The 24,968-nt window shown below is 40.4% G+C and overlaps 1 protein-coding gene across 1 annotated transcript; it reads left to right on the top strand.

Annotated features, from left to right (window-relative positions):
• Positions 1-546: 546 nt before the first annotated feature.
• On the top strand, positions 547-24,371 carry LOC117487720 (equilibrative nucleoside transporter 2-like). The gene is given in 14 exon segments (XM_034136372.1): positions 547-815; positions 5,124-5,180; positions 10,771-10,852; positions 11,785-11,933; positions 12,478-12,617; positions 16,378-16,512; positions 16,689-16,786; positions 17,100-17,169; positions 17,643-17,830; positions 19,512-19,533; positions 19,536-19,613; positions 19,727-19,812; positions 20,123-20,322; positions 21,869-24,371. Coding segments are annotated over 13 exon segments (1,392 nt in total). The 5' UTR covers positions 547-815; positions 5,124-5,148; the 3' UTR covers positions 21,981-24,371.
• The last annotated feature ends 597 nt before the right edge of the window (positions 24,372-24,968 follow it).

Raw genomic sequence — 24,968 nt, 5'->3', positions numbered from 1 at the left:
TATACACCTGAACATCAGCTGGAGAGGACTCTTTAAATCTGTGTATAACATGGAGCTATGTAATTGCATATACAGTATTTTACAGTTAGCCGTAGCGAAGAAAAAAAGTAATGTTACTGTATTCAGTAATCTAAACCTGTGTTATTCTATATTGGCTTGGTTTATGTTTATTTGTATTCTCTTTGCTTTTTAATGACTGTTTTTAAATGCCATTTTATAATGTGTTACCGCTACACTATTTCTTAATGCTCTTAATGTCTTTTATTTTTGTAAAGCACTTTGAATTGCCTTGTGTTGAGAGGTACTATATCTATATAAATAAACCAGCCTTGCTTTGCCTTCAGTTCTCAGAGTAGGCCAGCAGAGGGCGCAGAAGACCAATAAACTAAATAATTAATATAAGGTGTGTTATACACCTACGGAAGACACATGGCATATACTGCCCGCCAGCCTGCTTTAAAATGCCCGCGAATATGAAACTTCGCGGGTAGGCTATGTGCCACGACCCCGGAAGTGTTTTTTTTGTTGGGGGGGTGGGAGCATGGATGTATAATAAGAACGGGTGGGAGGCTCAAGCTTATGCTAGCATTGAAGCATTGATGCTATGACGATGGACGCTCATGTGGAAGCTACCATACAGCGAGCTGATTTATAAACTGCCGTAGCCATTTGCCCACGTGTATGGGCAACGAATACACAAAGTCGTTAATTGTTTTTCCTATTGAATCATTTTGAACCATTTTGGATATCACAAGGCATTGCATTTACCGTGGGAACAATATGAAAATACAGTTTTAAAAGCAACATTTTCCAAGGTGAGTCTCTCTGTCACGTTAGCCTTTACACAGGGCTATGTTAACATACGGCAGTGTTGTTTTATAGTAGCAACGCTGTGTTTTATATGTACAGTTTTAATGGCGTCAAAAAACTGGTTACTGAATGTCGACGACAACACGGCTGTCATTCCCTGTGTCTTTTTAGTAACGTTGCTACTACTGTGTCAGACTGACTGAGTACAAACTACTGCACCAACAATATAACGTTCATTTAACAACAGCCATTTTAAATAGAATGAATGTCATTACTGGACTAAGTTATGATAGCCTCCTGTTGGTTTATCTTCGGTGCTTTATTTGTTCTACGCATAACGGAGCAGGTGTATTGTTAAGCTAGCCATGCCATATAAACATTAGGAATATCCTTTTTTATATCAGAAACAGGTTTATTATGAAGTAGGTTAACACATACGTGGAATTTGCCTTGGTGTATATGGTGCTTACATAAACACATTTAACGAAGATACATTGTAATAAAAACGACAAAAAAAGAAAATAAACTATTGTAAAAAATATGTTGCTCCAAATATGTTGCTCCAACTCATTTATTTTACAAATGTAGTTACTTTGCAGATTTACGTTATTATAGAATACATGAATCAATGCACATAAGCCACCCAGTAGTGAATAAAGCAATTCAAATACCCCACCTTTACCAAGTGCAACATTCAAGTGATGAACACATAAATGCACCATTCATTTTAATCAAATAAGAACATATCTGGGGCTTAAAATGGCCATTCTGCATTTTGAGTACTTTTAAATGCAATTTTGAATGCAGAGTATTTAACACTGTAATATTCCTACTTTTTTAATAGAGTAAAGAATCTGAGTACTTCCTCTATCTCTGGTTGTGTATTTGCTGCTTATTACGTTTCCTGTTACAGTGCAGGCATACTACTATTGAGTGAGACAATTAATTAACTTCATTTAACACCACTACTATACATATCACTCGGCAGGGAATATATTTAGCACTTTATTAGTAAGGGCTCATTAGTTCTGCTCCGCTGCCTTAAACATTGTTGCGTTCTAGATTTGAGGATAATGATTTACTGGCCTGCAGGCTTTGAAAACCATAGTCTTAGATTCGATAGATTTTGCACTTTATTTGTAAAGACTTTGCAAAAGCCTCATGGCCCATGCCATCTCATGAACACATGGTCTTTGTGACTCAGCCTGGTTTATTGTAAGGAGCTCTAATCTCCTGTGACTCAGTATTAAACAGAAGCCTTCTAGAATTTGATTGACACTTTTTCAGAGAGAGAAAACTGCAGTCAAGAGATTTTGAAAAGGTCTCATGGATTTGCTATATAGATTTTGATGAATGTCGACTTTTTGTTAAACTTCATACTTAAAGGTAAAAAGATGGATTTAGATTGACCACATTGATAATGTTTGTTTTGGGTGTGAGTCCTAAATTATATAATTTTTGCCTTGGGGAATTAGTTCAGCTTGAACCTGCCTGACAGCTCACAATCAGCTTCTTGTTGGTGTGTGGGTGTGTTTGTGTGTAAACATAGAAAATAATAGTGTGTATAAATGATTCCAGCGGTCTGCGTGTTGTTTTCCTCCATTTTAACAATGTTGTTTACCATAGATGAATACACCATGTAAGAGAAAATGCTACTACTGAAAGGAAGGAAGTGTGCGTGTGTGCGTGTGTGCGCGTGTTACTCAATTACTATAAGTGAGAGCTTCTTGGAAAATGTAAATTAGAGTGGCTTGAGTAAGATAAAGTGTACAGTAAGTAGTTGGCTGTCTGGAAATGAATCAGGGTTAGCCCTAAATAAATGGGTCCAACAGCATTTGGCAATTTTGGCTGCTATTTATCCTACACATTCTCATTGAAATGTCTTCGTGGGAACCATCAAAAATAAACAACAAGTGTCGGCAAAGAAGAGGTATTATCACACATACTGAATATGCTCACAAAACAGTGACGTTTATGTGTACCATGTGTAACGAGCTGCTGGAAGTATATAGACCTAAAGAGTGTAATGCCTTTGAACAGCAAAAACAGGTTTGAACATTCCACCTCAGTGTTCCTTCAGAATTGTTCTCACGTTTTTTCATGTTTTTCCTCAATGTAGAAGGAGGTGTCTTACACATGAAACAATGAAACCGCTTAGCCTGTCTGCCCTGTGCATTTTGTTGCTGAAAGACGTAAAAGAGAAAAGGAGAAAAGGACTGGAATGTTAAAGTCCTCCTTCTCTGTTTTGCTAAGTGTTGCTTCTCTTGTTTCAGCTGCTTCACATTCATCTGTTGTGTGAGGAGAGTTACCCACAGGCACCAAATATCTGTACACTTCTGACAATCGCATCCGAAGAGTTATCTGTGTGCAGATCGATTACTTAGTCTTAAGCTTTTTTTTTTACTTTCTCTTTATTTTGGTACTTATTCTGTCCTTGTGCTTCTACAAAAACCAAAGCTGTCCTATGGGGATCAATAAAGTCTTATCTTATCTTTCTCAGCTACACAAACAGTTTAAAAAAAGAGACTGAAATGTGTGTTTCAAAGGAATGGACACTTCTGCTCATACACATATGTTAAGCAGCTTATATCAGGCTATTAATAAGATTAAATTAGCTGACATTCCTATTGACACAGTGGACCTTTGAAAAGTCTGAGCCCTGAACTTACCCTTGGACATTTCTCCGTGTTGACTTCAGTGCACCCTTGTATCAAACACACAGAAACCAAACCCCCTGCTGGTTGTGTGACTGGTTTTGCTCACTTATGCAGAGTGTTTTTGTCTACATCACAGCCTCTATTTAGCCATACAATCAAAGCTAGCAGGCGGTCAATTCTAATTGTTTCCTAGCCAAGCAGTGTAACTGGTACCATTGGAGTCTGATCCCCTCCCACCCTGTCCATTGTTTGATACAATTAAACGGTGTTGTATGACCTAAAGATCATTTTGCATATGATTTGCTAGCTAGCTCTCATTAGTTCTTCTCCGCTGCCTTACACATTGTTGCTTTCTAGATTTGACGATAATGATTTACTGGCGTGCAGGCTTTGAAAACCATATCCTTTCTTGTGAGATAAAGGCAGGCTGTGCAACCAATCATATCACCAGGGAGAAAACAGGCTTTTATATTCACTTCACTATCAAAAGCATTGTGCCCAAGCCCTGTGATTCATGGAAAATGAAGGATGTGTGATGGATGTTGACTCAACTGCCTCTGGTAATTGCAGAGCTGTTTTTGTGTCTGGTTACCAACGCCTGTGCCACACCTGCTTTTTTCCATGGGCAGAAGGAGGCAATGCTTAGGGAAGTAGACAGCACTGACAACACTTGGAAACATAGACATTGGTGCAAAAAAACTGTGGTGTCAGTAGGATTAAAAAGTGTTAGTCAGGCGGGCCACATCCTCCTTCCGCATAATCATTTCTTTGTATTGAATTTGTGTGAGACTTATTGCGCTGTATTTTGGGAACTAGTGCAGGTTCTGAAAGTAGGATGATTGTAAGTCTAGTGTGTGTCTGAATCAAGCAGCCAAACGTGTGTGTGTGTGTGTGTGTGTGTGTGTGTGTGTGTGTGTGTGTGTGTGTGTGTGTGTGTGTGTGTGTGTGTGTGTGTGTGTGTGTGTGTGTGTGTGTGTGTGTGTGTGTGTGTGTGTGTGTGTGTGTGTGTGTGTGTGTGTGTGTGTGTGTGTGTGTGTGTGTGTGTGTGTGTGTGTGTGTGTGTGTGTGTGTGTGTGTGTGTGTGTGTGTGTGTGTGTGTGTGTGTGTGTGTGTGTGTGTGTGTGTGTGTGTGTGTGTGTGTGTGTGTGTGTGTGTGTGTGTGTGTGTGTGTGTGTGTGTGTGTGTGTGTGTGTGTGTGTGTGTGTGTGTGTCCAGGTCCAGGTCCAGTAAGTACCTGGAGTGTGTACATTAAACAGGAAAACAATTTGTTCCCAGCGTCAGGGTTCTGATTCCAAGGCTCAATGGAAAGGTATTGCACTTAGTCAAGTGGTCTTTTAATTGGTGTGTGACTGCTTCTCCAAGTGGCTTTCTGACATTAAACTATACGTTGTAAGAGATTAAGGTAACTAATAAGTAGAAGTTATGCAACATACTGTACTTCCATAATTCCTAGACACACACACTCTACTTTCTTAGGACACAGATTTTGACAGCCCCTCGCAAGCTCCTTGCAGCCTCTTGCTAGAATGTAAATGGGTCCTTAGTTGCATCTCTAAGTTGTGAAACCCCGGCAGAAGGGCGTCTAGAAAACCAACTACTGGCTTTGTTACTCATACAAATGTGTCTGACCTTTTTTTTCTCCTGTTGCCCTTTCAGTTTTGCCAGAACTTCCTACATCAGAATGAAGGAACGGACAGATGCTCCTCAGGACCGGTGAGTTTGATGCAAGTGAGACTCTCACTTCCCCCTGTTTGCTCTCGACCAGAGTTCCTCACTGTTGTTTTGCTCTCGACCGCAGTTTCTGTGTCAGGCAAGGATGTAACATTTCAATACTTCAAATAATTATACTTCAAATAATCCCATCTCAAATATTTGTATTATGACATATTGTACTCATTTTGACATGGATATTACAGAAATCCTCTAAGTACCGTTAGAAAATAGAGTTTTCCATGAAGACAATAGCTAGAGTTTTATCAAGAACTGGAGATGGCTCTTTAATACAGCCCTCTTGTAGATGTACTGTAGGCGGGTAAAGAGTGAAGTTTATATGGGGTCAAATTAGAGTGGTGCTGGTTTACAAGCTGCATTGTTTACAAGCTGCATTAGGCGCGTTCACACCAAGTACTTTTCCCACAGTAGTTCCTGAGAACTTTAGTTCATGAGAGTTCTTTTAGTTCTGACGAACTAAAGCAGATCGCGTTCACACCAAAATGAGTTCCTGGGGGTGGATTAGGCAAATGAGCCGCTGACGTCACTTCTTCTTCTTCTGCTTAGCTTTTCCTGGCAGGCCGCAAACAACTTCACGGCGAGTACAGTAGGTGGCGGTATGCACCTTAAAGTTGCAATCCGCCAAAAAACCGAGAGAAGAAGAAAAAAAACTTCCGCTTCCGCTGTATGCTTCTGTTTACCTTCCGACCTCAGTCAGACACGCTATGGAGTTGACTGAAGTTGTGGTTTTGGTGCTGAGTTATTTAAGCCAATAACTCAGCCACAAATACAGATCGCGGTTAAGAAGCCTTAACAAAAGGACTGGACGGCGACAAGCACACGCTATGGACATGTTTCGTCAGCTGAGGATGATGACCGTTATCACGCCCAAAGAACAGCAATGGTACGTTCAGTAAATCACATTAATACTATCTAATGTAGGATTTATGGAGTTATGTAGGGCTAATTTGTGTCTTTGTATGTGTTCCAGATATGCGGTGCTTGATGAAGCGAAACGACTGCAACATGGACAATATCAAAATCCAGGTGGCAGCATGTTGCGTATTGCATAACCTGTGTGAGCGTCGTGGTGATGAGTACAGGGAGGAATGGACTGCCTTACCGGCGACCCAGCTTGATGACAACCATTCATATTTTTTTGTTTATTACAAATTAATGTAAAATATACACAAGTGTCTTGATTAAATGATTGTAGAATAAGGATTTTGGACGTTTGCCCTGCAGCCATGAATTGCATTAAAAGCAGCAAGAAACTTTGAATTGATTTCATTTTATACACATTTATATCTGAGTAGGCAATATCAATATAATCAATTACTGTAGTACATGTCATTCATTTATTTGTGATATAAAGTCTGTGCCTAGGTGGTGCATATTCTGGAAAATCAATTGAGAAACAAAAAGAACAATCTGAAATTGTTTAAATGACTTCTGATTTGTCTGACCATAGGAAAGAGTTAGATAAGAAATAATACCACTAACATGTCTGTAGTATTGCACAGTAAATAGGCTCAGCAGTTAACACCTTTATTATATATCCTCCTATGTTCCCTTACTATAATTAATTAAAATATTGAACTCACAACACTGTTAATTACAAACTTAACCATTTATCTTTCTATAAATAGTGTTTGTGTTGATGGACGCCATTTTGAAATACAATTGAATGATCTTTTTCAAAGACACATATATGGGGTGGGACACAATAAATAAAGCTTCGCCAGTTTCATGGTGTCATGATGGTATCAGAATAATCACTTACATGTGATGTATAGGATGCTACACAGGTCACCATAAAGTGTCAGGAGAAATAAGCAAGATACATTTTCTGTTTAATCGCAATGTAGGTTCTCTTATTTATCAGCAGCAGATCAATAAGTGTCAGTATCAAAACAATATAATAACAGGGACACAACGACATCCTGACTGCAGTGGGGTTTGAACCTGTGCTCCCCTGATCCGAACACCAACGCACCAGACCACTGCACCACACGCCTCCCAACAAGTCATTGTACAGTTTATCAACGACGACAAGTTTTTCTTAATTTTTGTATTGAAGGCCTGTTGGATTTAATCAGCTCGCTTAGCACTGCCAGAAGCCCAGCCTGAAAGGTATTTTGTTGCTCCACCTGGCGCGCCGACACCTCCACCTGGCGCCGCCGAGTCAGCATGGCGCTGCATCAACATGAGCAGCTGGTCGTCCGATTCCTGGGCCTTGTGTGAATGCAGCAGCCGTTCGTCGTGCATCTCCTTGGCACGCAGGTCCTCATTCTCCTTGCTGACCATGGCACGGCAGTCCATGGTGTCAAGGAAGCTGTCATCGCGTGCCCACTTTCCTAAGGTGAAATATGCAAGATACAAGATCAGTTTAATCGCAACAACGACACAACATTGTCCAAATACCAGAAGGGGAGCAGCCCATAACAGAGAGCCCCCCACGTCAGAGTCATCACTGTGGGCGATCTCCACCTCTGAGGCCCAATCCCAAACCACTCCCTCGACCCTACCCCTCCGTGACGGAGTGAACTCCGTCTGTAGCCACACTCGCAGCTCAACGAGGCTCCCTCCTGTCAGATGGAGGGAGTAAATACAGCGGCAAGCTTTGGGACAAACTCCCCTCTCTCCGGCAGAAACAGGAAATGCCGTAACTGTATGTAACAACGGTTTCAAATCAGCTTCTCTTAGACAAAAAATGTAAATTAATAACTCAAATAAAACTCCAAACATCTTTCATTGTGTTACTTTTTTGTAAAGCTCTTTTAGTTTTAAACCTGATGTTTATAAGCTTCTTAGTTTTTGCAACAGTCTGTAAATATACACAACTTTATAATAAAATGCACACATTTACCTTTTTCTAGACTAAACACAGGTATGATCCTAAGTTAAAAAAATATGAGGTTATCATGAGGTTGTTAACATCGCAGTTTATCAGTGGATGTTTGCTGGAACTACTTTTTAACAGCGTGTTTCCTGACGGACACACACAGCGTGACTCCGGTCAGGTAGAGACCGGTCTCAAGTCAGCACCGATGCAGACTCGCTGTTTGAGGGCTTGATAGCCCACTCCCCCTCCACACCTCTCCACACTCGTTGGTTTGGAACAGCACTTAATGTGGCGGACCCTCCGCGCGAACGCGCAAACGGAGGGGTAGTGTGTAGGGGTAGGGTGTAGCATGTCGTTGTGTCCCCGAGACACTTCACCCCAAAGTGCTCCTGTGGGGATTGCCCACAGTATTGAGTAGGTAAGCTTTGGATAAAAGCGTCTAACAAGTGACATGTAATGATTCAAAAAGCTTTTGGTGGCCATATTGAATAACAAACCAATGTGGTTTACTTGTTATCCACAGTTTAGCTGCTAAATGTTACCTTTACAAAGCTACGCTGAAAACACAGCAAAGTTCATATAACGGTATTAGGTTAGTTGAAACTAATATTTTTATAGTTAAACTCAACACTTTTCTTTGTGCTCCACATATCTAAATGTATAAAGTGTGTTTTCACCTCCGTTCCCTCCTGTTTGCTGCAGTATGGCAGCAGCGGTCAGGATGGGATCCTCTGTGATCAGATAGTGGTCCTGATGGTGTCCGCTGACCGGGCGCAGGCTGCCTACTCTCAGCGGGGGGGAACTGAACGTGGAAACTGTGTTTCTCTGAGGGATCCTCCATGTAGTCTGAGAAGCCTTCTGAGGAAACAAGGTCAAACTATTTAGGATAATACTATGAGAAGGAACAATGTTAAGCCAGTAAATAGAATTTCAATTACATTTCTACTTAAATGTGCAAAAATATTAGAACATCAGTCTTTGTGGCATGCAGGTAATCAACTGTTTAAGCTTTTACCATTAACATGTAGAATGAATGTTGCAAATTACTTGAAATTAGAGCAACTACAATCTATTGTTTACCTCAGTGTAGCCACACAGGTCCAGCTAGCATGCTAATTGCTAACGTTATATTATCGAGTTATCCCGGAGGGGAAAACTAGTTTCTAATCCTGAGAGAAACACCTCGCCTGAAACACACGATTAGTGCCATGAGTTAGTGAAGCAAATTACAGAACATTGCACACTTATTCACAAGTCAAAACGTGTTCATAGCGGGCATGGATGAGAATAGCTAGCTAGCTAGATGTTATTAGCCAGCTTGGACCTAACGTTAGCAAGTTCTACCGTGGCTAGCTCGATCTACTGAGCAAATAAAAGTACATCTAAGACCAGTATTGTGCAGATTAAAACAGTGCAGTGCATGTATTTTATTTTACCTTGGTAGTCGTCCCGACATGACTGTGCCAGGTCTGCTAACTTTGCAGAGCCACAGAAACTGCATTCAGTAGAAGCTTCGGAATGTGGCGCTTCGCGTCCTCCGAGTCAATCGCCAGAAGCGCAGACACATCCTCATCCTCATCACTCCACCGCTCCAATTGATTTATTTAGTGTTGCTATAATAACTGCTTTCACAAAAGGAATCTCTTCGTGTGTGCTGCGAAGCGAGGAAATACAATGGCCGCTTACAACAAAAAATTCTGAGTCAAACGGGCGTGGTTTGCATTCCGCACAGCCAATCAGACGTACGAACTACTTTCTCCCACGAAAGACCCTGCTCTGTGGCAGGGACTGAAAAGCGAGTCTCGCGAACTAAGTTGAGCTACTTTAGTTCCTGGGGCTTTTTGGTGTGAACGCAAATATATCGTAGTTCTGATGAACTATTGTGGGAAAAGTACACCAAAGTACTCCGGTGTGAACGCACCTATTGTTTCACGTGCATGTGAATCTATCCTGCATATAAAAGCACTTGAAATCCAGCTTTGGAAAGGTACCGTAAATAGAGGTTATATCAGAATGTTAATTCAAGTGGTGTCAATGGATTAAAACATTTCATAATTAATTATGATAATCACAAGTTTAAATATTAGTATTGACTTGTATTTTGGTGGGAAGTGAGGCAAAAACGTATGAGATGTTGTAGTAAAGAAATGAATGACAAACTAGAAAGAGAAATCGGAGGGTTTTTGAATTCACTATTACATGATTTCTGAATTATTGGCTTAGAGTGCGCCAATTTTCCTACACTAAGCTTAAGCATTCCCCTCTGTATAATGCGAGCTACACAGGGCATATTCTCTCTACCGCTATCATACTGCGAACACTTACTGTTCCCACTCCTCTACAACTTCAATAAAAATGGCGAGTGCATGGTTCAGCAAAATGCCTTTCTCCTCCGTTTCTACCACACTGAAAGTGAACGAGTGCAGAACCTTTTTGTCATGGTTAAGCTGTGGTGTTACACAGAGTGGGTGATGGTTTTTACTGACGTCTAGTGATCTCCAGTCAAATCAATACAGGAAGCTTGTACCAGCTCTCATCTGCGCTGGATATGTAGGATGTAATTGGGGTCAAACTTTGTAATATGATACATTTCCAATATTTTTTTTGACGCATTAATGTTTCCAGAATAATCGCGAGCCTTAACGCTTCAACATTGACAGCCCTTGTTGATACATTACATTTCCAGTACTGCTACATTCTGTATTGTAAACCATTTTCAATGTATTGATCTTTACTTCGCATGTACAGGGGCTGCCTGGTGGGGATCTGTTTCTTCATTCTGGGCCTGGGAACGCTGCTACCATGGAACTTCTTCATGACTGCCTCATTGGTAAAAACATGGCAACGACTTAATCCCTCAAATACAGTGGAACTGACCCATTATCTGCGCCTTTCGATGTTTTATAACATGAACAGAAACAGACTCAGTCAAAAACATGGTAGTTTCTCATCATTTCCCATTCAGATAGAAAATGTTGTGGTTCCTCACTTGAACCTCTTAAAGAATCACATGCTAAATGGATGACTACGGCTTATGGATACTAATCTCTTTCAAGAAAATATCTAGATTGTGTAGGGTGTTAAAGGGTAATGACCTATAGCGACCCATACATCCAGACACTATCATATGACTCTAGGTAACTATGTGGCTTATCTCAGTGGAACATGTGATCCACATGGTAGGGCTTTCACCAACAACTCCTGAGGGAAATATCGAAGTGAAACGTATTTCATATCGCACAGTCATCCATGTCATGTTTGATGTAAAGGCAAATTAGTACAGCTTTCAAATAGGCAACAATTGAACTATTCCTGCACTTAAAAAGCAGAGTGGTCAAACTGGTTTTATCGGAAGTAAATACAGGTTCATTGCCAACTAGGTTTTCACTTACTTATAAACATTGTAAGAGAAATAAAGAGCAATAATATTGCATGAAATGTATATAGCAAAAGTCAACATACATAAATATGCAATAGAAAAGTTACAATAAAGTAAGGACAAAATACTTTAAAAGGTATGTGCAATATATCTGTTGTGGTCCAAAAGAGCATTCTGGGAGTTGTTTTGAGTGAATAAACTCAATTGGATTACAAATTATAAAAACTTGACTGAACTTGTACATTTAAAACAGAATAGAATGTTAAGGTGATGCTGACAACAATAACTCATTTTCCATGGTAGGTTGATATAGTATACTGTATTTGTATGCTGGTTTATTTGACATAGTAATAATCCAACTTCTCGTTTCCTCTGGGCTGCAGTATTTCCAGGATCGCCTCAACCCGACAGAATGGAGCAACGGCACCACGGTGGTGGTCCGCAAAGAGTACTACTTCAACAACTGGATGACCCTGCTGTCCCAGCTGCCCCTGCTGCTGTTCACCCTGCTCAACTCCTTCCTGTACCATAGGTCAGTGACACGGTTAGAAGGTCATTCAGAGTCAGGGGATGTTGATATCGGTACTCGCCAAAAGCTTTATAGGAAATAAAGCTGTTTTGCTATACACATAAGTATTTCAATCTTCCGTTTATGTTCAATAAAAGTAATGAATTGTTGTGAATCCTAGACTTTAGGTATTTGCCTTAACAAAGTCGACATATAACGTGTTTCCGTGCCAAAATATTTGTCTGTGGTGTATATAGGACTGGGCAATATGAGACTTGATATCTTGTTAGAACTGAGATATTGTAATATCTTAAGTGTTGTCTTTCCCTGGTATGAAAGGCTGCATTACAGCAAAGTGATGTCATTTAAAAACTGTTTTTATTGACATAACCCAGTCATTAAATCTCCATTACTCATGATTATTGATCAAATACATCATTGTGTAAATAGTCTACTAAAGCTCCAATGGTGATCTCTACAAAATAAATAATATGTGAAATAAATGAAGTTTATATCTTATCCATTTTGATGTTTGATGTTTCTTTGAATGACATATTTCTTGTTTCAGGATATCAGAGGCAGTGCGCATCGCAGGCAGCCTGGTTTTCATCCTGCTGCTCTTCATCCTCACAGCAGTGATCGTCAAGGTGCCCATGGAGGAAGATCGCTTCTTCTCCGTCACCATGGCTACTATCTGGTTCATCAACTGTAAGTCAGTGTGTGTGTGAGAGTAGAAGCCTGAAGGCTGAGAGTGCATGTGTTTTAATTTGATGTGATTTGATTTATTTACAAGTTTTAAAAAACACGTACAATCATAAGTCATAATGGAGAAATGTGAAATGGATGAGAATAGAGGCCCAGACTCTAAACATAAAGTATTTACGTAATTGTAATGAATCGGTCAGATCTCATGTATTATACAGAAACATTTCAAGCTAAACACCATCCACATACCATACAACTAGACTTATCTAACACTAACTCCTAAATGGTCCCAAGACATTTGTTTCATCAGTCTAAACACAGACCCATTACAAGGGAAAATAATGGTATATATATATATCAGGGTTCGTACGGTCATTGAAAACCTGGAAAAGTCATGGAAATTCAAAATGCAAATTCCAGGCCCTGGAAAAGTTATGGAAAACAATATTTTTCCCAACATTTTGGAAAAGTCATGGAAATGTAACTAAAGTTGCGTCAAATATAATTTACATTTGATCTAATCGCCGAAATAATCTGCGGTCGCGAGCTGTTATGTGCCATCATGACGCGCATGGTGTTATTTTTTTAATATATGAAGCGCGAGCTGTGTGCTCGAGTCTTCCTGCCTGTCGGGCCGGCTGAACTCTGCTGCTCCGGGATGAGGGTCAGCTACATTATCTACGGTGCGTTCGTTAACAGTAACTGTGCGGAGTCACTGTGGCACAGACTGCGCCGCTGGTGAACAGCTGTTAGAACGGGCCGTTCAGGTGTTCAGAGCAGAGCGGCAGAGCGTGATGTGCACTGAAAAGTTTTTCTGTCGCAATATTATTTAAGGAATCGTTGAGCTAGCATACATTGTCACTATCTGCTAACGTTAGCTTTAGCCTTCGTTTTCTAATAGTTTTTTATAGGCTATAAACAGGTGGTATAAGTATAGATATTGTACTTTAGTAAAAGTAGAAGTACTCAGATCTTGTACTAGAGTAAAAGTAGAAGTACTCAGATCTTGTACTTGAGTAAAAGTAGAAGTACTCAGATCTTGTACTTGAGTAAAAGTAGAAGTACAGTACCCTAACCCTACTCTGTTTCAGTAAAAGTCCTGCATTCAAAATGTTCCTCAAGTAAAAGTAGAAAAGTATTCTCATCAAAATATAGTGAAAGTAGCGACAGTAAAAGTAGTCATTGTGCAGATTGGTCCATTTCAGAATAATATATATATGATATGATTGATCATGAAAGTGTTCTCAAAGCTGGTAAAGGTGCAGCTAGTTTGAATGACTTTGTATACTGCAGGGTAGCTTGTGGATTTACTCCAGGTGGAACTAAAGTCTGATTTAACACTTGATTATATTTCACATCATTCATCCACATCTGTAAAGCAACTAAAGGAGTTAAATACATGTAGTGGAGTAGAAGTACACCAGTTACCTCTGAACTGTAGTGGAGTAGAAGAACAAAGTAGCAAAACATTGAAATACTTAAATAAAGTACAAGTATCTCAAAATGGTACCCAAGTATAGTACTTGAGTTTATGAACTTAGTTACTTTACACCAGTGGCTATACAGATAGAAAGACTAAGCCTTGCACAGAGGCATGAAAATACATTTTCAAAATGCTCAACAGTCCTGCCAAAATGATAAACTGACTGCTACACAATTAAAATAAATGCTTTTATATATTTCTATTAGATGTGACTCTTTAGCATTTCTGTTATTATTAACACTGCTGCTTTAGTTGTTCTGACTGCTAACATCCTCTGTTATTCCTATGTTCCTGTTATGGGGTCGGGGGGGGGGGCTCGGATCCTTGTCACCTTTTTCATACCTGATGAGTTTGCATCCCTGACTACAGTTGCTTTAGTGTGTAGAAGCTAGTAAGCCTACTATTTGATTTGTTTTAGATAGGCACAACATGTTTCATATGCAGACCTTATTTTCCTGTTCCATGTTCAAATAAACAATTTTCAGTGGTAATTTTTTTTGGTCATGGAAAATTAGGTAAAGGTCATTGAGAAGTCATTGAAAATCATTGGTGAAAAAGTGTATGAACCCTGATATATATATATATATATATATATATAAACGCATTCCAGAGTAAGATAAACTTGTGTAAATCTTTAGCCTTTATTGTATTCAAACTTACTGACATACAGTATATGCCTAACAACTGCTGCCTAAAGCACTTTTAAAAATACATTTTTTATAGTGTTATCAATCTCACACCATACCCGAGGACCTCTGCACACCACACTAAAGCTTGTACATTTAAGTTTGCATTTTTTACATAAAAAATGTCCTAGTCTTATTGTATGCGACAGGTCCCACAGTCTGTCACTGAGCACATTAACTACATTCTACAGTACCTTGAACAGGAATGTGCTATGTCCCACCTTTAGGCGGCGTGACATCACTATGTACCACTGATGCTTCAATTGGCTTAGGCTGCGTTTCACTTCTCTTATTTTTCATTTCCTCGCTCCTCGGTCTCGGTCTCACCGGAAGTTGATTTGTCTGCGCCATCTTGAGTAACGTCCCAATGGCCTTATTTTTGCCGGAGGACCGAGGAGCGAGGAGCGAGGAGCGACAATGGAGGAGCTATAATCGAGGAACCACCAGACCATCCTTCGATGAAATCCTCAGATACTCGCCCCGCCCCCTTACTGTGTATCGCTCACTGATTGGACGGTGCAGCGCATGCACTGATCTGATGCTTCTTGACAGGAGAGCAGAGTTTCCCAGCGGAGTGAAGAAAACACATGAAACTCACGGGACTCACTCCTCAGTTTATACTGTGTTTTGTTTCAATTAATGCATCATTCAGTTACAAATATGTGATATATCTGAACAACAAAGTGGACAAAAATCATTTCATTCATTTATTGGAAACATTTTCGTGATCGCTTTTTTCGTTTTACATTTTCATTTATTGTCATTTCCATTCAGTCAGTCATTAAGTGCTATTTAACATGTTAATTTGCTACATATCCACACAAAGTGTGCAATCCAGTTAATGTTAATCTAACTGGGTTTTGATAGATAACATATCTCTTTTTCTTCTCACAATTATTTTATTTCTATTGTGCACTGTAATCAATATTAACCAAACTAATAGTTCGTTTATACATTTTAAGAATGGCGTTTATGTTTTTTGTGAATTAGTTCTTATTTTATTTTATTTATTTGGGTCTACAACAGATGATACACATGTTTGTGTCAGTAAATGTGTACTAACAGAGGCGAGGGTGTGTGTGAAAATAACGGGGACAGAGCTGGCTGCTGTCAGACGATCAGCTGTGCAGCGTCATCACAAACGGACGTCGCTTCACGTGACGCTCCGGAGGAAAGGACGTCCCATTGCACTTAAAACTCATTTCCCTGCTTCTCGTGGTTTCCTTGCGTCTCTCCATGCTTCCCTGGTGGGAGGGACTAGTCACAGGGAAACGACGCAAGTGAGGGACGCAAGGAATCCATTTAACCGAAGTGAAACGCAGCCTTAGGCTTCAACACATTGTTTGTTATAGGCTAAGGGGTGGGACATCTCTAAGCAGTTGACCAATCAAAATAAATCCTCTTCTGCTGCTGGCACTGGAGCCTTTGAGCTCAGGTGCACCTCGTAGAGCAGCTCGTCACAATAATGCAGCACACCTGGGCGGAGCTACTGGAGGGGGAATATGCACAGGGAACACATACAGCCGTAACCATATACAGTCTATTGCCGTTACACACGTAAAAGACCATGATAAATGATGCTTTTTCTCCGCAGCCTTCGGGGCCGTGCTGCAGGGCAGTTGTTTCGGCCTGGTGGGTCTCCTGCCTCAGAAGTACAGCACGGTGTTCATGAGTGGCCAGGGCCTCGCCGGGACCTTCGCTGCCATCGCCATGCTGCTCGCCATCGCCAGTGAGCCACCCACACACACACACAAAACTCCCCCTGGTGCCAAATCCCCAGTTGCTTAGTAACAGAAGACATTCAAAGCGGCTGTCAAATCAGCGTGACACCACACAGCACACTCTGTTTCATTTCAAAGACACGGCGCATGTTTCTAATCAGCTCTCTTTACGTTTGTCACTCAGGCGACGCGGACTCTGAGACGGCAGCGTTGGGTTACTTCATCACGCCATGTGTCGGGACGCTGGTCACGCTGGGCAGCTACGTCCTGCTGCCCCGCCTGGTCAGTTCCCAACTCAGCACTACATTACCCACAATGCACTCAAACTTACCTTAACTAGGCTATCATCTCTTTTGTTGAACCATGATTTGTAAATACACAATCAGGCTTTTTAAGAAAGTGTTTGCTTCATTTATTGGGAAAAAAATGTCTGTAAAAACTTCAGCACACATTTAAATAAATAAATGAAGAATGAAATAATCTACTTCTAGTTTATAGTGCTATTAACCAAACAGCCTCAATCATGTTTTTACTTGTTTCCATGTTTTATTTTAGCTGTGAGTTCAAATGTTTGCTGTCTGTTGCTTCCACACAGGAGTTTGCCCAGCATTATCTGAACAAAAGCGTCAAGTATGAGGCAGGCGCCACGGACGAGTTGCTGAAAGGTGGGATTTTGGCTTCAACAAACTCTTTTTCACACCCTCTGAATTAATGCTATTTGTATCCAAGTGGGAACCAAAGGGACACCTTTCATCATCTGTTCCAATTTTAAAGTACAAGCTCTTTTTGTTTGTAGAATCAAGATAAGGAAATGTTTGTCTGACAGTGAGAGAACTCGTTTGCTTTGCGACTTAGTCCATGATTCTGTGCCTCACTGTCTGGTTGAATGTAACCCATTCAGTGGACATTATCTCGTTAAGTGAGTTGTCCCTCCATTTATCCAATTTAGAGTCCTGGCAGACAAAGAGTCCCTCACTCAAAGAGGCCCACACTGTGGTTTTTGGCTGTTTTCTTTGGATGCTCAAAAACTAATAATTCACAAATTCCCATGTCATATTTGATCTATTTCCTCCAAATACATTATGAACAACAACCATTTGATGTGGTAATGGAACAGAGAATAAATGTTGAATTTCAGAGAGCAGCACAGTGGAGAATGGCAAGCTGAACGGCCATGCTAACGGCACAGCGACCATCAGCAGCCCAGAGGGGGGGGCTGAGGTGGAGGGAGACCCCGGGACAGAACGGCCCAAGCCCGCCTTCCTGTCGCTGGAGCAGGAGGAGAAGGGGCAGGCCAAAGCCTCCGTCGTAGAGGTCTTTAAGAAGGTAACCCTGAGGTTTGATGGTACAATTTAACAGTTACTCTTTTCTGTGTGCTTCACATTTATTCACTGCTGCAATTCTTTGAAATTGGTTTAATTAAATGTCAATTTAAGTGTTAAGTTCAATCAGTGGTTATTCATTAGATTTGACTGTGACAACAAGACTTATCTCAGCTACTACACAAGGTGTTGTTTTTCTCCCAGGGCTCTCAGGGTTGGGCCTGACACAGATAAACACTGGGTTACACCCTTGGGAACACGTTATGAAGTAGCTGAAAGATACTGGGAAAGAAGATCCTTTTGTGTTTATATGTAGCCTGAGGCGCCGTTTACACGAGGAGAAAACTGCTTGTATCTGCATAGTTTCTCTTGCGTATAGCCCTATTATTTACACGAGGCCGATAGAAACTGACCCCACAAACGATAACGGGTCCCAAGGTGGATAGATTTGCAAACGAAACGCTCTGGGGGGTCAACCGAGTCCGTGTAATCACCTCTATACGAATATTTCCTGAAAAAATTGCGATAGCCCCGCCTCTCCCCACCTCTCCTGCTCACTGCTGTAGCAACTATCAAAAATAGCTGTGATAATTAAACGCACAAGGGGTTCTTGAATGAAATAATATTATAAAAGGCAAACCAGAATTGTTAACGCCCAATATACTCCTTAAACAAAATAAACAGAGTCAGATTTCATGCATTGATCCATTATATTGACAAAGGAGCGATCTCACCCGGTGTTTGTAGAGATTATCTCTCTTTCTGAGCCGTCCTCTCCACAGAGACGTGCTTCTTGGTCGGTCGATGCAATATCCACAGATTGGTTTCTTTCAGTTAACTTCCCCGTTGCATTTATCCATATGCTGAGGAAATGACTATATCCCGCTGAATACCAGCAATCGCCACACACACTTCCTCCTGTCAGTAGCTACTGCTAGTGCTACTGCTACTGACCATACTACAGATGTTAGTGCAACATCTACAGCTCCTCTACCACAACCATCAGCAACAAGTGGACATGGAGAATTACATGAACTACATGTTGCTAAATACACCGCGGGGCATAAACAGAAGGGTAGCCATGGCAACATTGCTGCGGGGCTGCTCCAGGCTGCTCTTCTTCGCTGCTTTTGGTGTATTTTGGCGGAAGTTACAGCGCCACTTACAGTCCAGGCATATGTACTACAGCGTTTCCAGCGGCCTCGTTTGAACAGACACGTTAAATGAAACGAATGCATGTGAACGGAAGACTTTTTTGAATACGCATACTGTGCATAAACGCAAACGTTCCCGTGTGAAGGAGGCCTCAGAGACCTAAGCACCGATTGGTACAGAGTACACTCAAGGCAAAATACTATTCAAATCTCCACCACTGATGTAGAAAATAAATGAGAACATAAGAGCAGAGTGGAAAAGAGGGTACAGGTTTCCATTCTGCTATAGTTCTTATTGATGTATATGTGCGTGTTGCAAATAGGGATACTGATTCAACTTTTTTCGATACAAAAATAAGTTTTATCATGTCTTGAGGATTCTATCCATTACATTTATTTTTGTATCACTTTTTTTTACTTCCCTTATTGTGAAACACTTTGAGCTGCATTTCTTGTATGAAAGCATTTAGAATCAAAGCATCTAAGTCCCATTAAATGTATGAAATATTTTGTCTGTTTTCTTTGGTTTAGATCTGGGTGATGGCGTTCTGCGTGACGTTGTGTTCACGGTCACTCTGTCCGTCTTCCCCGCTGTCACTGTAGATGTCAAGACCTCCTTCCCAGGAAAATGGGGTATTTCCAGTTAGATCTCTGCTCAACTACTGGATATCTATACTCATGTATTAACAGTTTATCTCTTGTGAAATGATTACATCTATTCCTCCTGATGCTTGTTCTCCCCTCAGAGCGCTTCTTCATCTCAGTGTGCTGCTTCTTGATTTTCAACCTCAACGACTGGTTCGGTCGGACCGTCACCACTTTCATATGTTGGGTGAGTATCTAATAAAACAATTTCTACATCTACTCTTTATATATCTGTAATTTGAGTTTAACATAGGTCACAAAGCATGTTTTACAATGGAAATTGTGTGTATGTCACTCCCTGCTGACATTTTTAAATATTGCACACGCAAGGAATGTGATAGTTTAGAATGAACTGTAAGATATATTGCCTTTCCCTCTCTTATTCTTTTTAAAAACATCCCCAACTGTTTCAAATCTACTTCCCGCCCTTCCTCTTTCTACCTGATGTCATTAAAAGCTTTTAACCCCTTGATCTCCTCCCACCTGTCTCCTCGCAGCCTGCTAAGGAGTCTCGTCTGTTCCCGCTGCTCGTGGTCTGCAGGGTGGTGTTCGTCCCGCTGCTGATGCTCTGTAACGTCCAGACCCGCTCCTTCCTGCCCGTCTTCTTCAGCCACGACGCTGCCTTCGCCATCATCATGACGCTCTTCTCTCTGTCCAGCGGATACTTCGTCTGCCTGTCCATGTCCTACGCTCCTCAGTGAGTCCAAACTACTGAATCTTTCATGCATAGATGTGACATTAAAAACACACATGTCAATACTCGTCCATAGTTACAACTGCACAACTATAATAACTCTCATATATGTTTTTATACGATTTATTCTTATGTGGTAATCTTTTGGTTCTGGTTTAATGTTGCTACGTCATACCTAATACTGCTGTGTCAAATGTTGGTTTTGCAGCATACCCAACTACAGTATATTGACTGTTTGTTGTTTCAGCTCATCATGTTATGTTCAAGGATGCTCCAACCTAAGAGGGTTTCAATGTATGAAGCTTAATAATATAGTTACAAATGTAATACACCCAAAAAGAGACTTTTAGACAGAGCTAAGTTTTGTTTGCAGACATTAACAATGCTTTATAAAACTGCACCATGTTGTCATACGTATTGTGGGTTTTGTTTTGTTCCTTAATGGAGATTTTACAAAAGAATGTGCATTAAAATAACTAACATTAACTCAAGTGGAAACTAAATATGAAAAACATATAGAATAAAACCATAGAAAATACTCCAACAATTGATCCCCACTTCAACCATTCTTACTACTCCTGTGAATGTTTGTAGCTTATGATTTTAAATAGTTTCATATCATTTCAGGCACACATCCAGGTCACCCTGGCCTACTTATGGACGCTGAATGCCTGAATGTGAAACAGCAGCAGTGGAAAGGTCGGGTTACACAGCTGTAACTGAATACAGCTGTAGGACAGTCAACAGTTAAGCTGAGACCAGTGAGTTAGAACAAGCAACTTTAACTTCTTTACAGAGAGGTAAAGTGTCATTAACAGCTTAAGAATTATAACCTTAAATGTACTCAGGAAGTGTAAAGACCTCAGCAGTGTCAGAATATTCTGGAAATGGTTTGCAGGAATCTGCTGGAAAGCATGTTGTTTTAGGACATGGACCCTACAGACATTTGAATGTAAAATATGGAGGCATTCAAATGTCCAGGGAAATGATAGGGAAACAAAGAAGCGGCAGACGTACTGAATACCAACACGTTTATTAAAGGGGCCCTGTTGTGCTTTTGGGGCTTTTCCCTTCCCTGTAGTGTGTTGTATAGGTGTGTGTGGTTCTGTATAGGTTTCTGCAAAGGCTGAAATCCATGTGTTCCCTCCTGCCTGAAACGCCTCCGCTGGACTCCTTTTTCTAATCCACCCTAGGCTGAATTTGCTTAATTGAACTGTATTTAAATGCATATAAGCTTTCCATATGTTTGTATTTTTGTTTATTTTTATACTATTTTATTTGTAAGTCGTGGAGTAAAGCCAAAGATGATTTCAACATGTTGGACGGTAATGATTCTAACTTAAAATATACCCCATAAAGCAGCAGCAGCCAACTAATAATACATCTCTGAGTCCCCTTGAACGCAACAACAAGGTGTGTCCAAAATGACTTCTGTTTGAGCTCTATCACCATGGCAACATTGCGTACCTGCGACACAAACAACAAGCCGAGCCTCAACAAAAGCCCCAGTGTGGTGATCATGTCTGACCCTGTGTTCCTCCGTCCTCAGGCTGGTGGATAAGAAGGACGGAGAGACTGCTGGAGCCCTGATGACCTTCTTCTTGGCCCTCGGTCTGTCCATAGGAGCCGCCCTGTCCTTCCCCCTGAGAGCTCTGGTCTAGTCTCTCTCACACACACACACACACACACACACACACACACATACACATACACATACACATACACACACACGCACACATGCACACATGCACACACGCACACACACACACACACACACACAGCACTGCATAAACACCATAGGATTTGTTTTGTCTCTCCAGGACGACTTCCTCCCTCCTTTTATCTGTCAGGTGCTGTGTGTGAATTGGCACACTGGGTGTTAAAATGAGCGCCAGGGTTCCTGTTGAAAGTAGGAATAAGGAATAAGGGATAAACGGTATGAATGGTTTTGTTACCTGCTGCTAACACACATGTTGGGAAACACTTCCTCTCCGTGCAGCTGATACAGGACTGGTTTTGTTCAGATTTCTACATTGTTAGATGTATTTATGTTTAATTAAGGTTAGTCACTTTAGGGCATTACGCTATATTTTTGTATTTGATTGATGGCTTGAATGCTTTGTGTTATCAGGTATTTCTGATGTATTTTCCTTCATATGATTAGTTTTTTTTTAATACAATAGATTTATGTTACGGAAGTAGAACAAAAAATGATTTGTAATATAGTCATGTTAAATTCCCAATGGAAGGTTAGGGACCCGCCTCAAAGGCTTGTGTAGATTGATAAACAGGGCCAAGCAGTCGGGGGCCCCGGACCCCTGTTCGAAGTGACAGTATTTCCTGTTGCAAGGTAAATCCAATGCCATATAGACACTGTCATTTCATGTCTCTGTGGTAGTTTCAAAGACATGTACACTACCACAAAGTGGCGCAAAATGAATACAAAACACATACAATTACTACAAAGACATACAAAACTAACAGATATAAATGCAAAATGAACAAAAAGACAATAATAATCATTTCACTTGATCAGTTGTTTCTTTAGCCTCTTGGCCTCTTGGCTACTACTGCCATCTACTGGTGAACACATGTAAACCCTTCAGGAATGAATTTGCTTTGAGGTCACTGCTGACAGACAGGAAGTGGACCTGGGTTAGGGTTAACAGGTTATATGAGTAGGACCACATTCTTCTGCTGACATGAGGAAGTAGATTAACTCTCAGTTACTGTAACCGCTGCAATTTTGTTACTAACTGTACAAATGTAGTGGTGCTGATGTTGCTGCAAGCCATTCAAAAAAACATTTGAATCATGTGGAAATTAGATTATTTTTTTTGTACAGATATTGAATTTAACTATGTCAAATAGTATTGGACTTTTTTTAGACATTGCTGCCAATGTGCCAAGCTCCAATGACAGTTTTGTTATGATTTGTTTTCTTATTGTAGTGCACAAATGTATAGGAATCAACTTAATGTAGATTTGTTTATGTTTACGATATCTATATAGGTTGAATTGATTGCTTACTTTATAAGCGTTCATTTATGAATCAAAGTGTTTTTATTAGATTTTGTGATGATGTAAATAAGGAGATTCATGATGAGTGTGAGTTTACTGTCTCATGTAAAAGGGGAAAATTGACCGCTGCTGTTTCAAATGCACCAAGGGCTGAGTCCTGATGAAGGGAGCTATATTAATGGGACGTGTTCTTTTTAGAGGTTACTTGATTCGTGCTGTATTCACATTTAGTGGGAATTTGAACTGAACAAACATGCATTTATATTTGACTTGATGGTTTACAGCAAACAACTAAGGCAATGTAAGCCCAAAGTAGACAAACACATCTGCAGGTGATGAACAACATCTTTCAGTAGGAAGTGAGGTGAACCATTTTTCTGACAGAATGTGAATGCAGCATCAGTTTTTGGGAAGGAGAACTCGGACCATGATTTAACCCCGGGATCCTTATGTGTAGTTCAAAGACATAACTCAAGCGTTTGAGCACTAGGAAAAGTGCTCTACAAATCCTATGTATTATAAGAAACAAACAAAACATTTTTCCCTTCTACTTCTAAACTTGACGAATGTAGGTTTTTGGATTTACCTGGAAAAGAATACAACAGTATGTAACAGTGATGATCAGCCTTAATAATAATAAAACCCAGTTTTAAGTTTTATGTTGTGTTCACATCACATTGACTGTAAATACTGCTGTCTGCCTCTTTGTAGTGTGTGTGCTTGTGCTGCTCATTCCAGATGTGCTAACATGGAGCACAGAACAGTCCTCTAACATAAGCAACAACACCAGAGTAATCTTGGGTCCATGCATCCAAAGCAACATGTCATTCAAATGTTTTCTCTGGTGTGTGGGGGGCACATCCTTAACACTGCTGTCATGTGATCCATTATGTGCAGCTGACTTGTGCTCCATACAGACAGAGGATCATGATTCAACTGCCTGATCACTGAGTTAGAGTAAAGGGAATACATGCATGTGCATCATGTTTCTTTATAGATCTGACTGTCAATAAATGGATGCTTTCAACTAGTGTTTGTTGGAAATGGTCATTTGTATGCTGTTAAATGGGGTATAAGATATGACCTCAAACCTTTGAATCTGAAATGCTCTAAAACTATTTGTTTTTAAATTACCTGTGGACTTGTACTTTGTTAAAGAGGCCCTATTAGGATTGTTGGGGTATTTCCTTTCCAGTAGTGTGTTATATGGTTTTTATGTAAATGTTCTGCAAAGGCTAAAATCCCTGTGTTCCTCCAGAGGGAGTTTCTCTCCCACACACTTCTCCCCCGACACGCCTCCATTGGACTCCTTTGTTTACTTCTGTAATATCACATCACTGTGTTACTCACGCTTCTATTGGCTAGGCAGAGAAAACCCCAGAGAGCATAATAGGACCTTTTGAATTGTCTTGTATGAAGTCTTCTTGATTAACTGGTCTTTTATTTGGAAAGACGATATGGCTGGCTCAGTGCTAATCGACGATATTTTAATTATGAAAAATGAGTTCAGTAACCAATCTTAAGACAGAAACATGTCAATATTTATTATTTTTGATTTGCACATGTAAATTGAGAAATCATCACAATACCTGTACCTGTAACTTCTGTAAAATAGAGATGCACCAATA

The sequence above is a fragment of the Trematomus bernacchii genome, unplaced genomic scaffold (genome assembly GCF_902827165.1).
Source record: "Trematomus bernacchii unplaced genomic scaffold, fTreBer1.1, whole genome shotgun sequence".
In the NCBI taxonomy this organism is placed as follows: Eukaryota; Metazoa; Chordata; class Actinopteri; order Perciformes; family Nototheniidae; genus Trematomus; species Trematomus bernacchii.
Note: the sequence above shows the minus strand (reverse complement) of the source record. Positions and strands in the feature narration are given on the sequence as shown.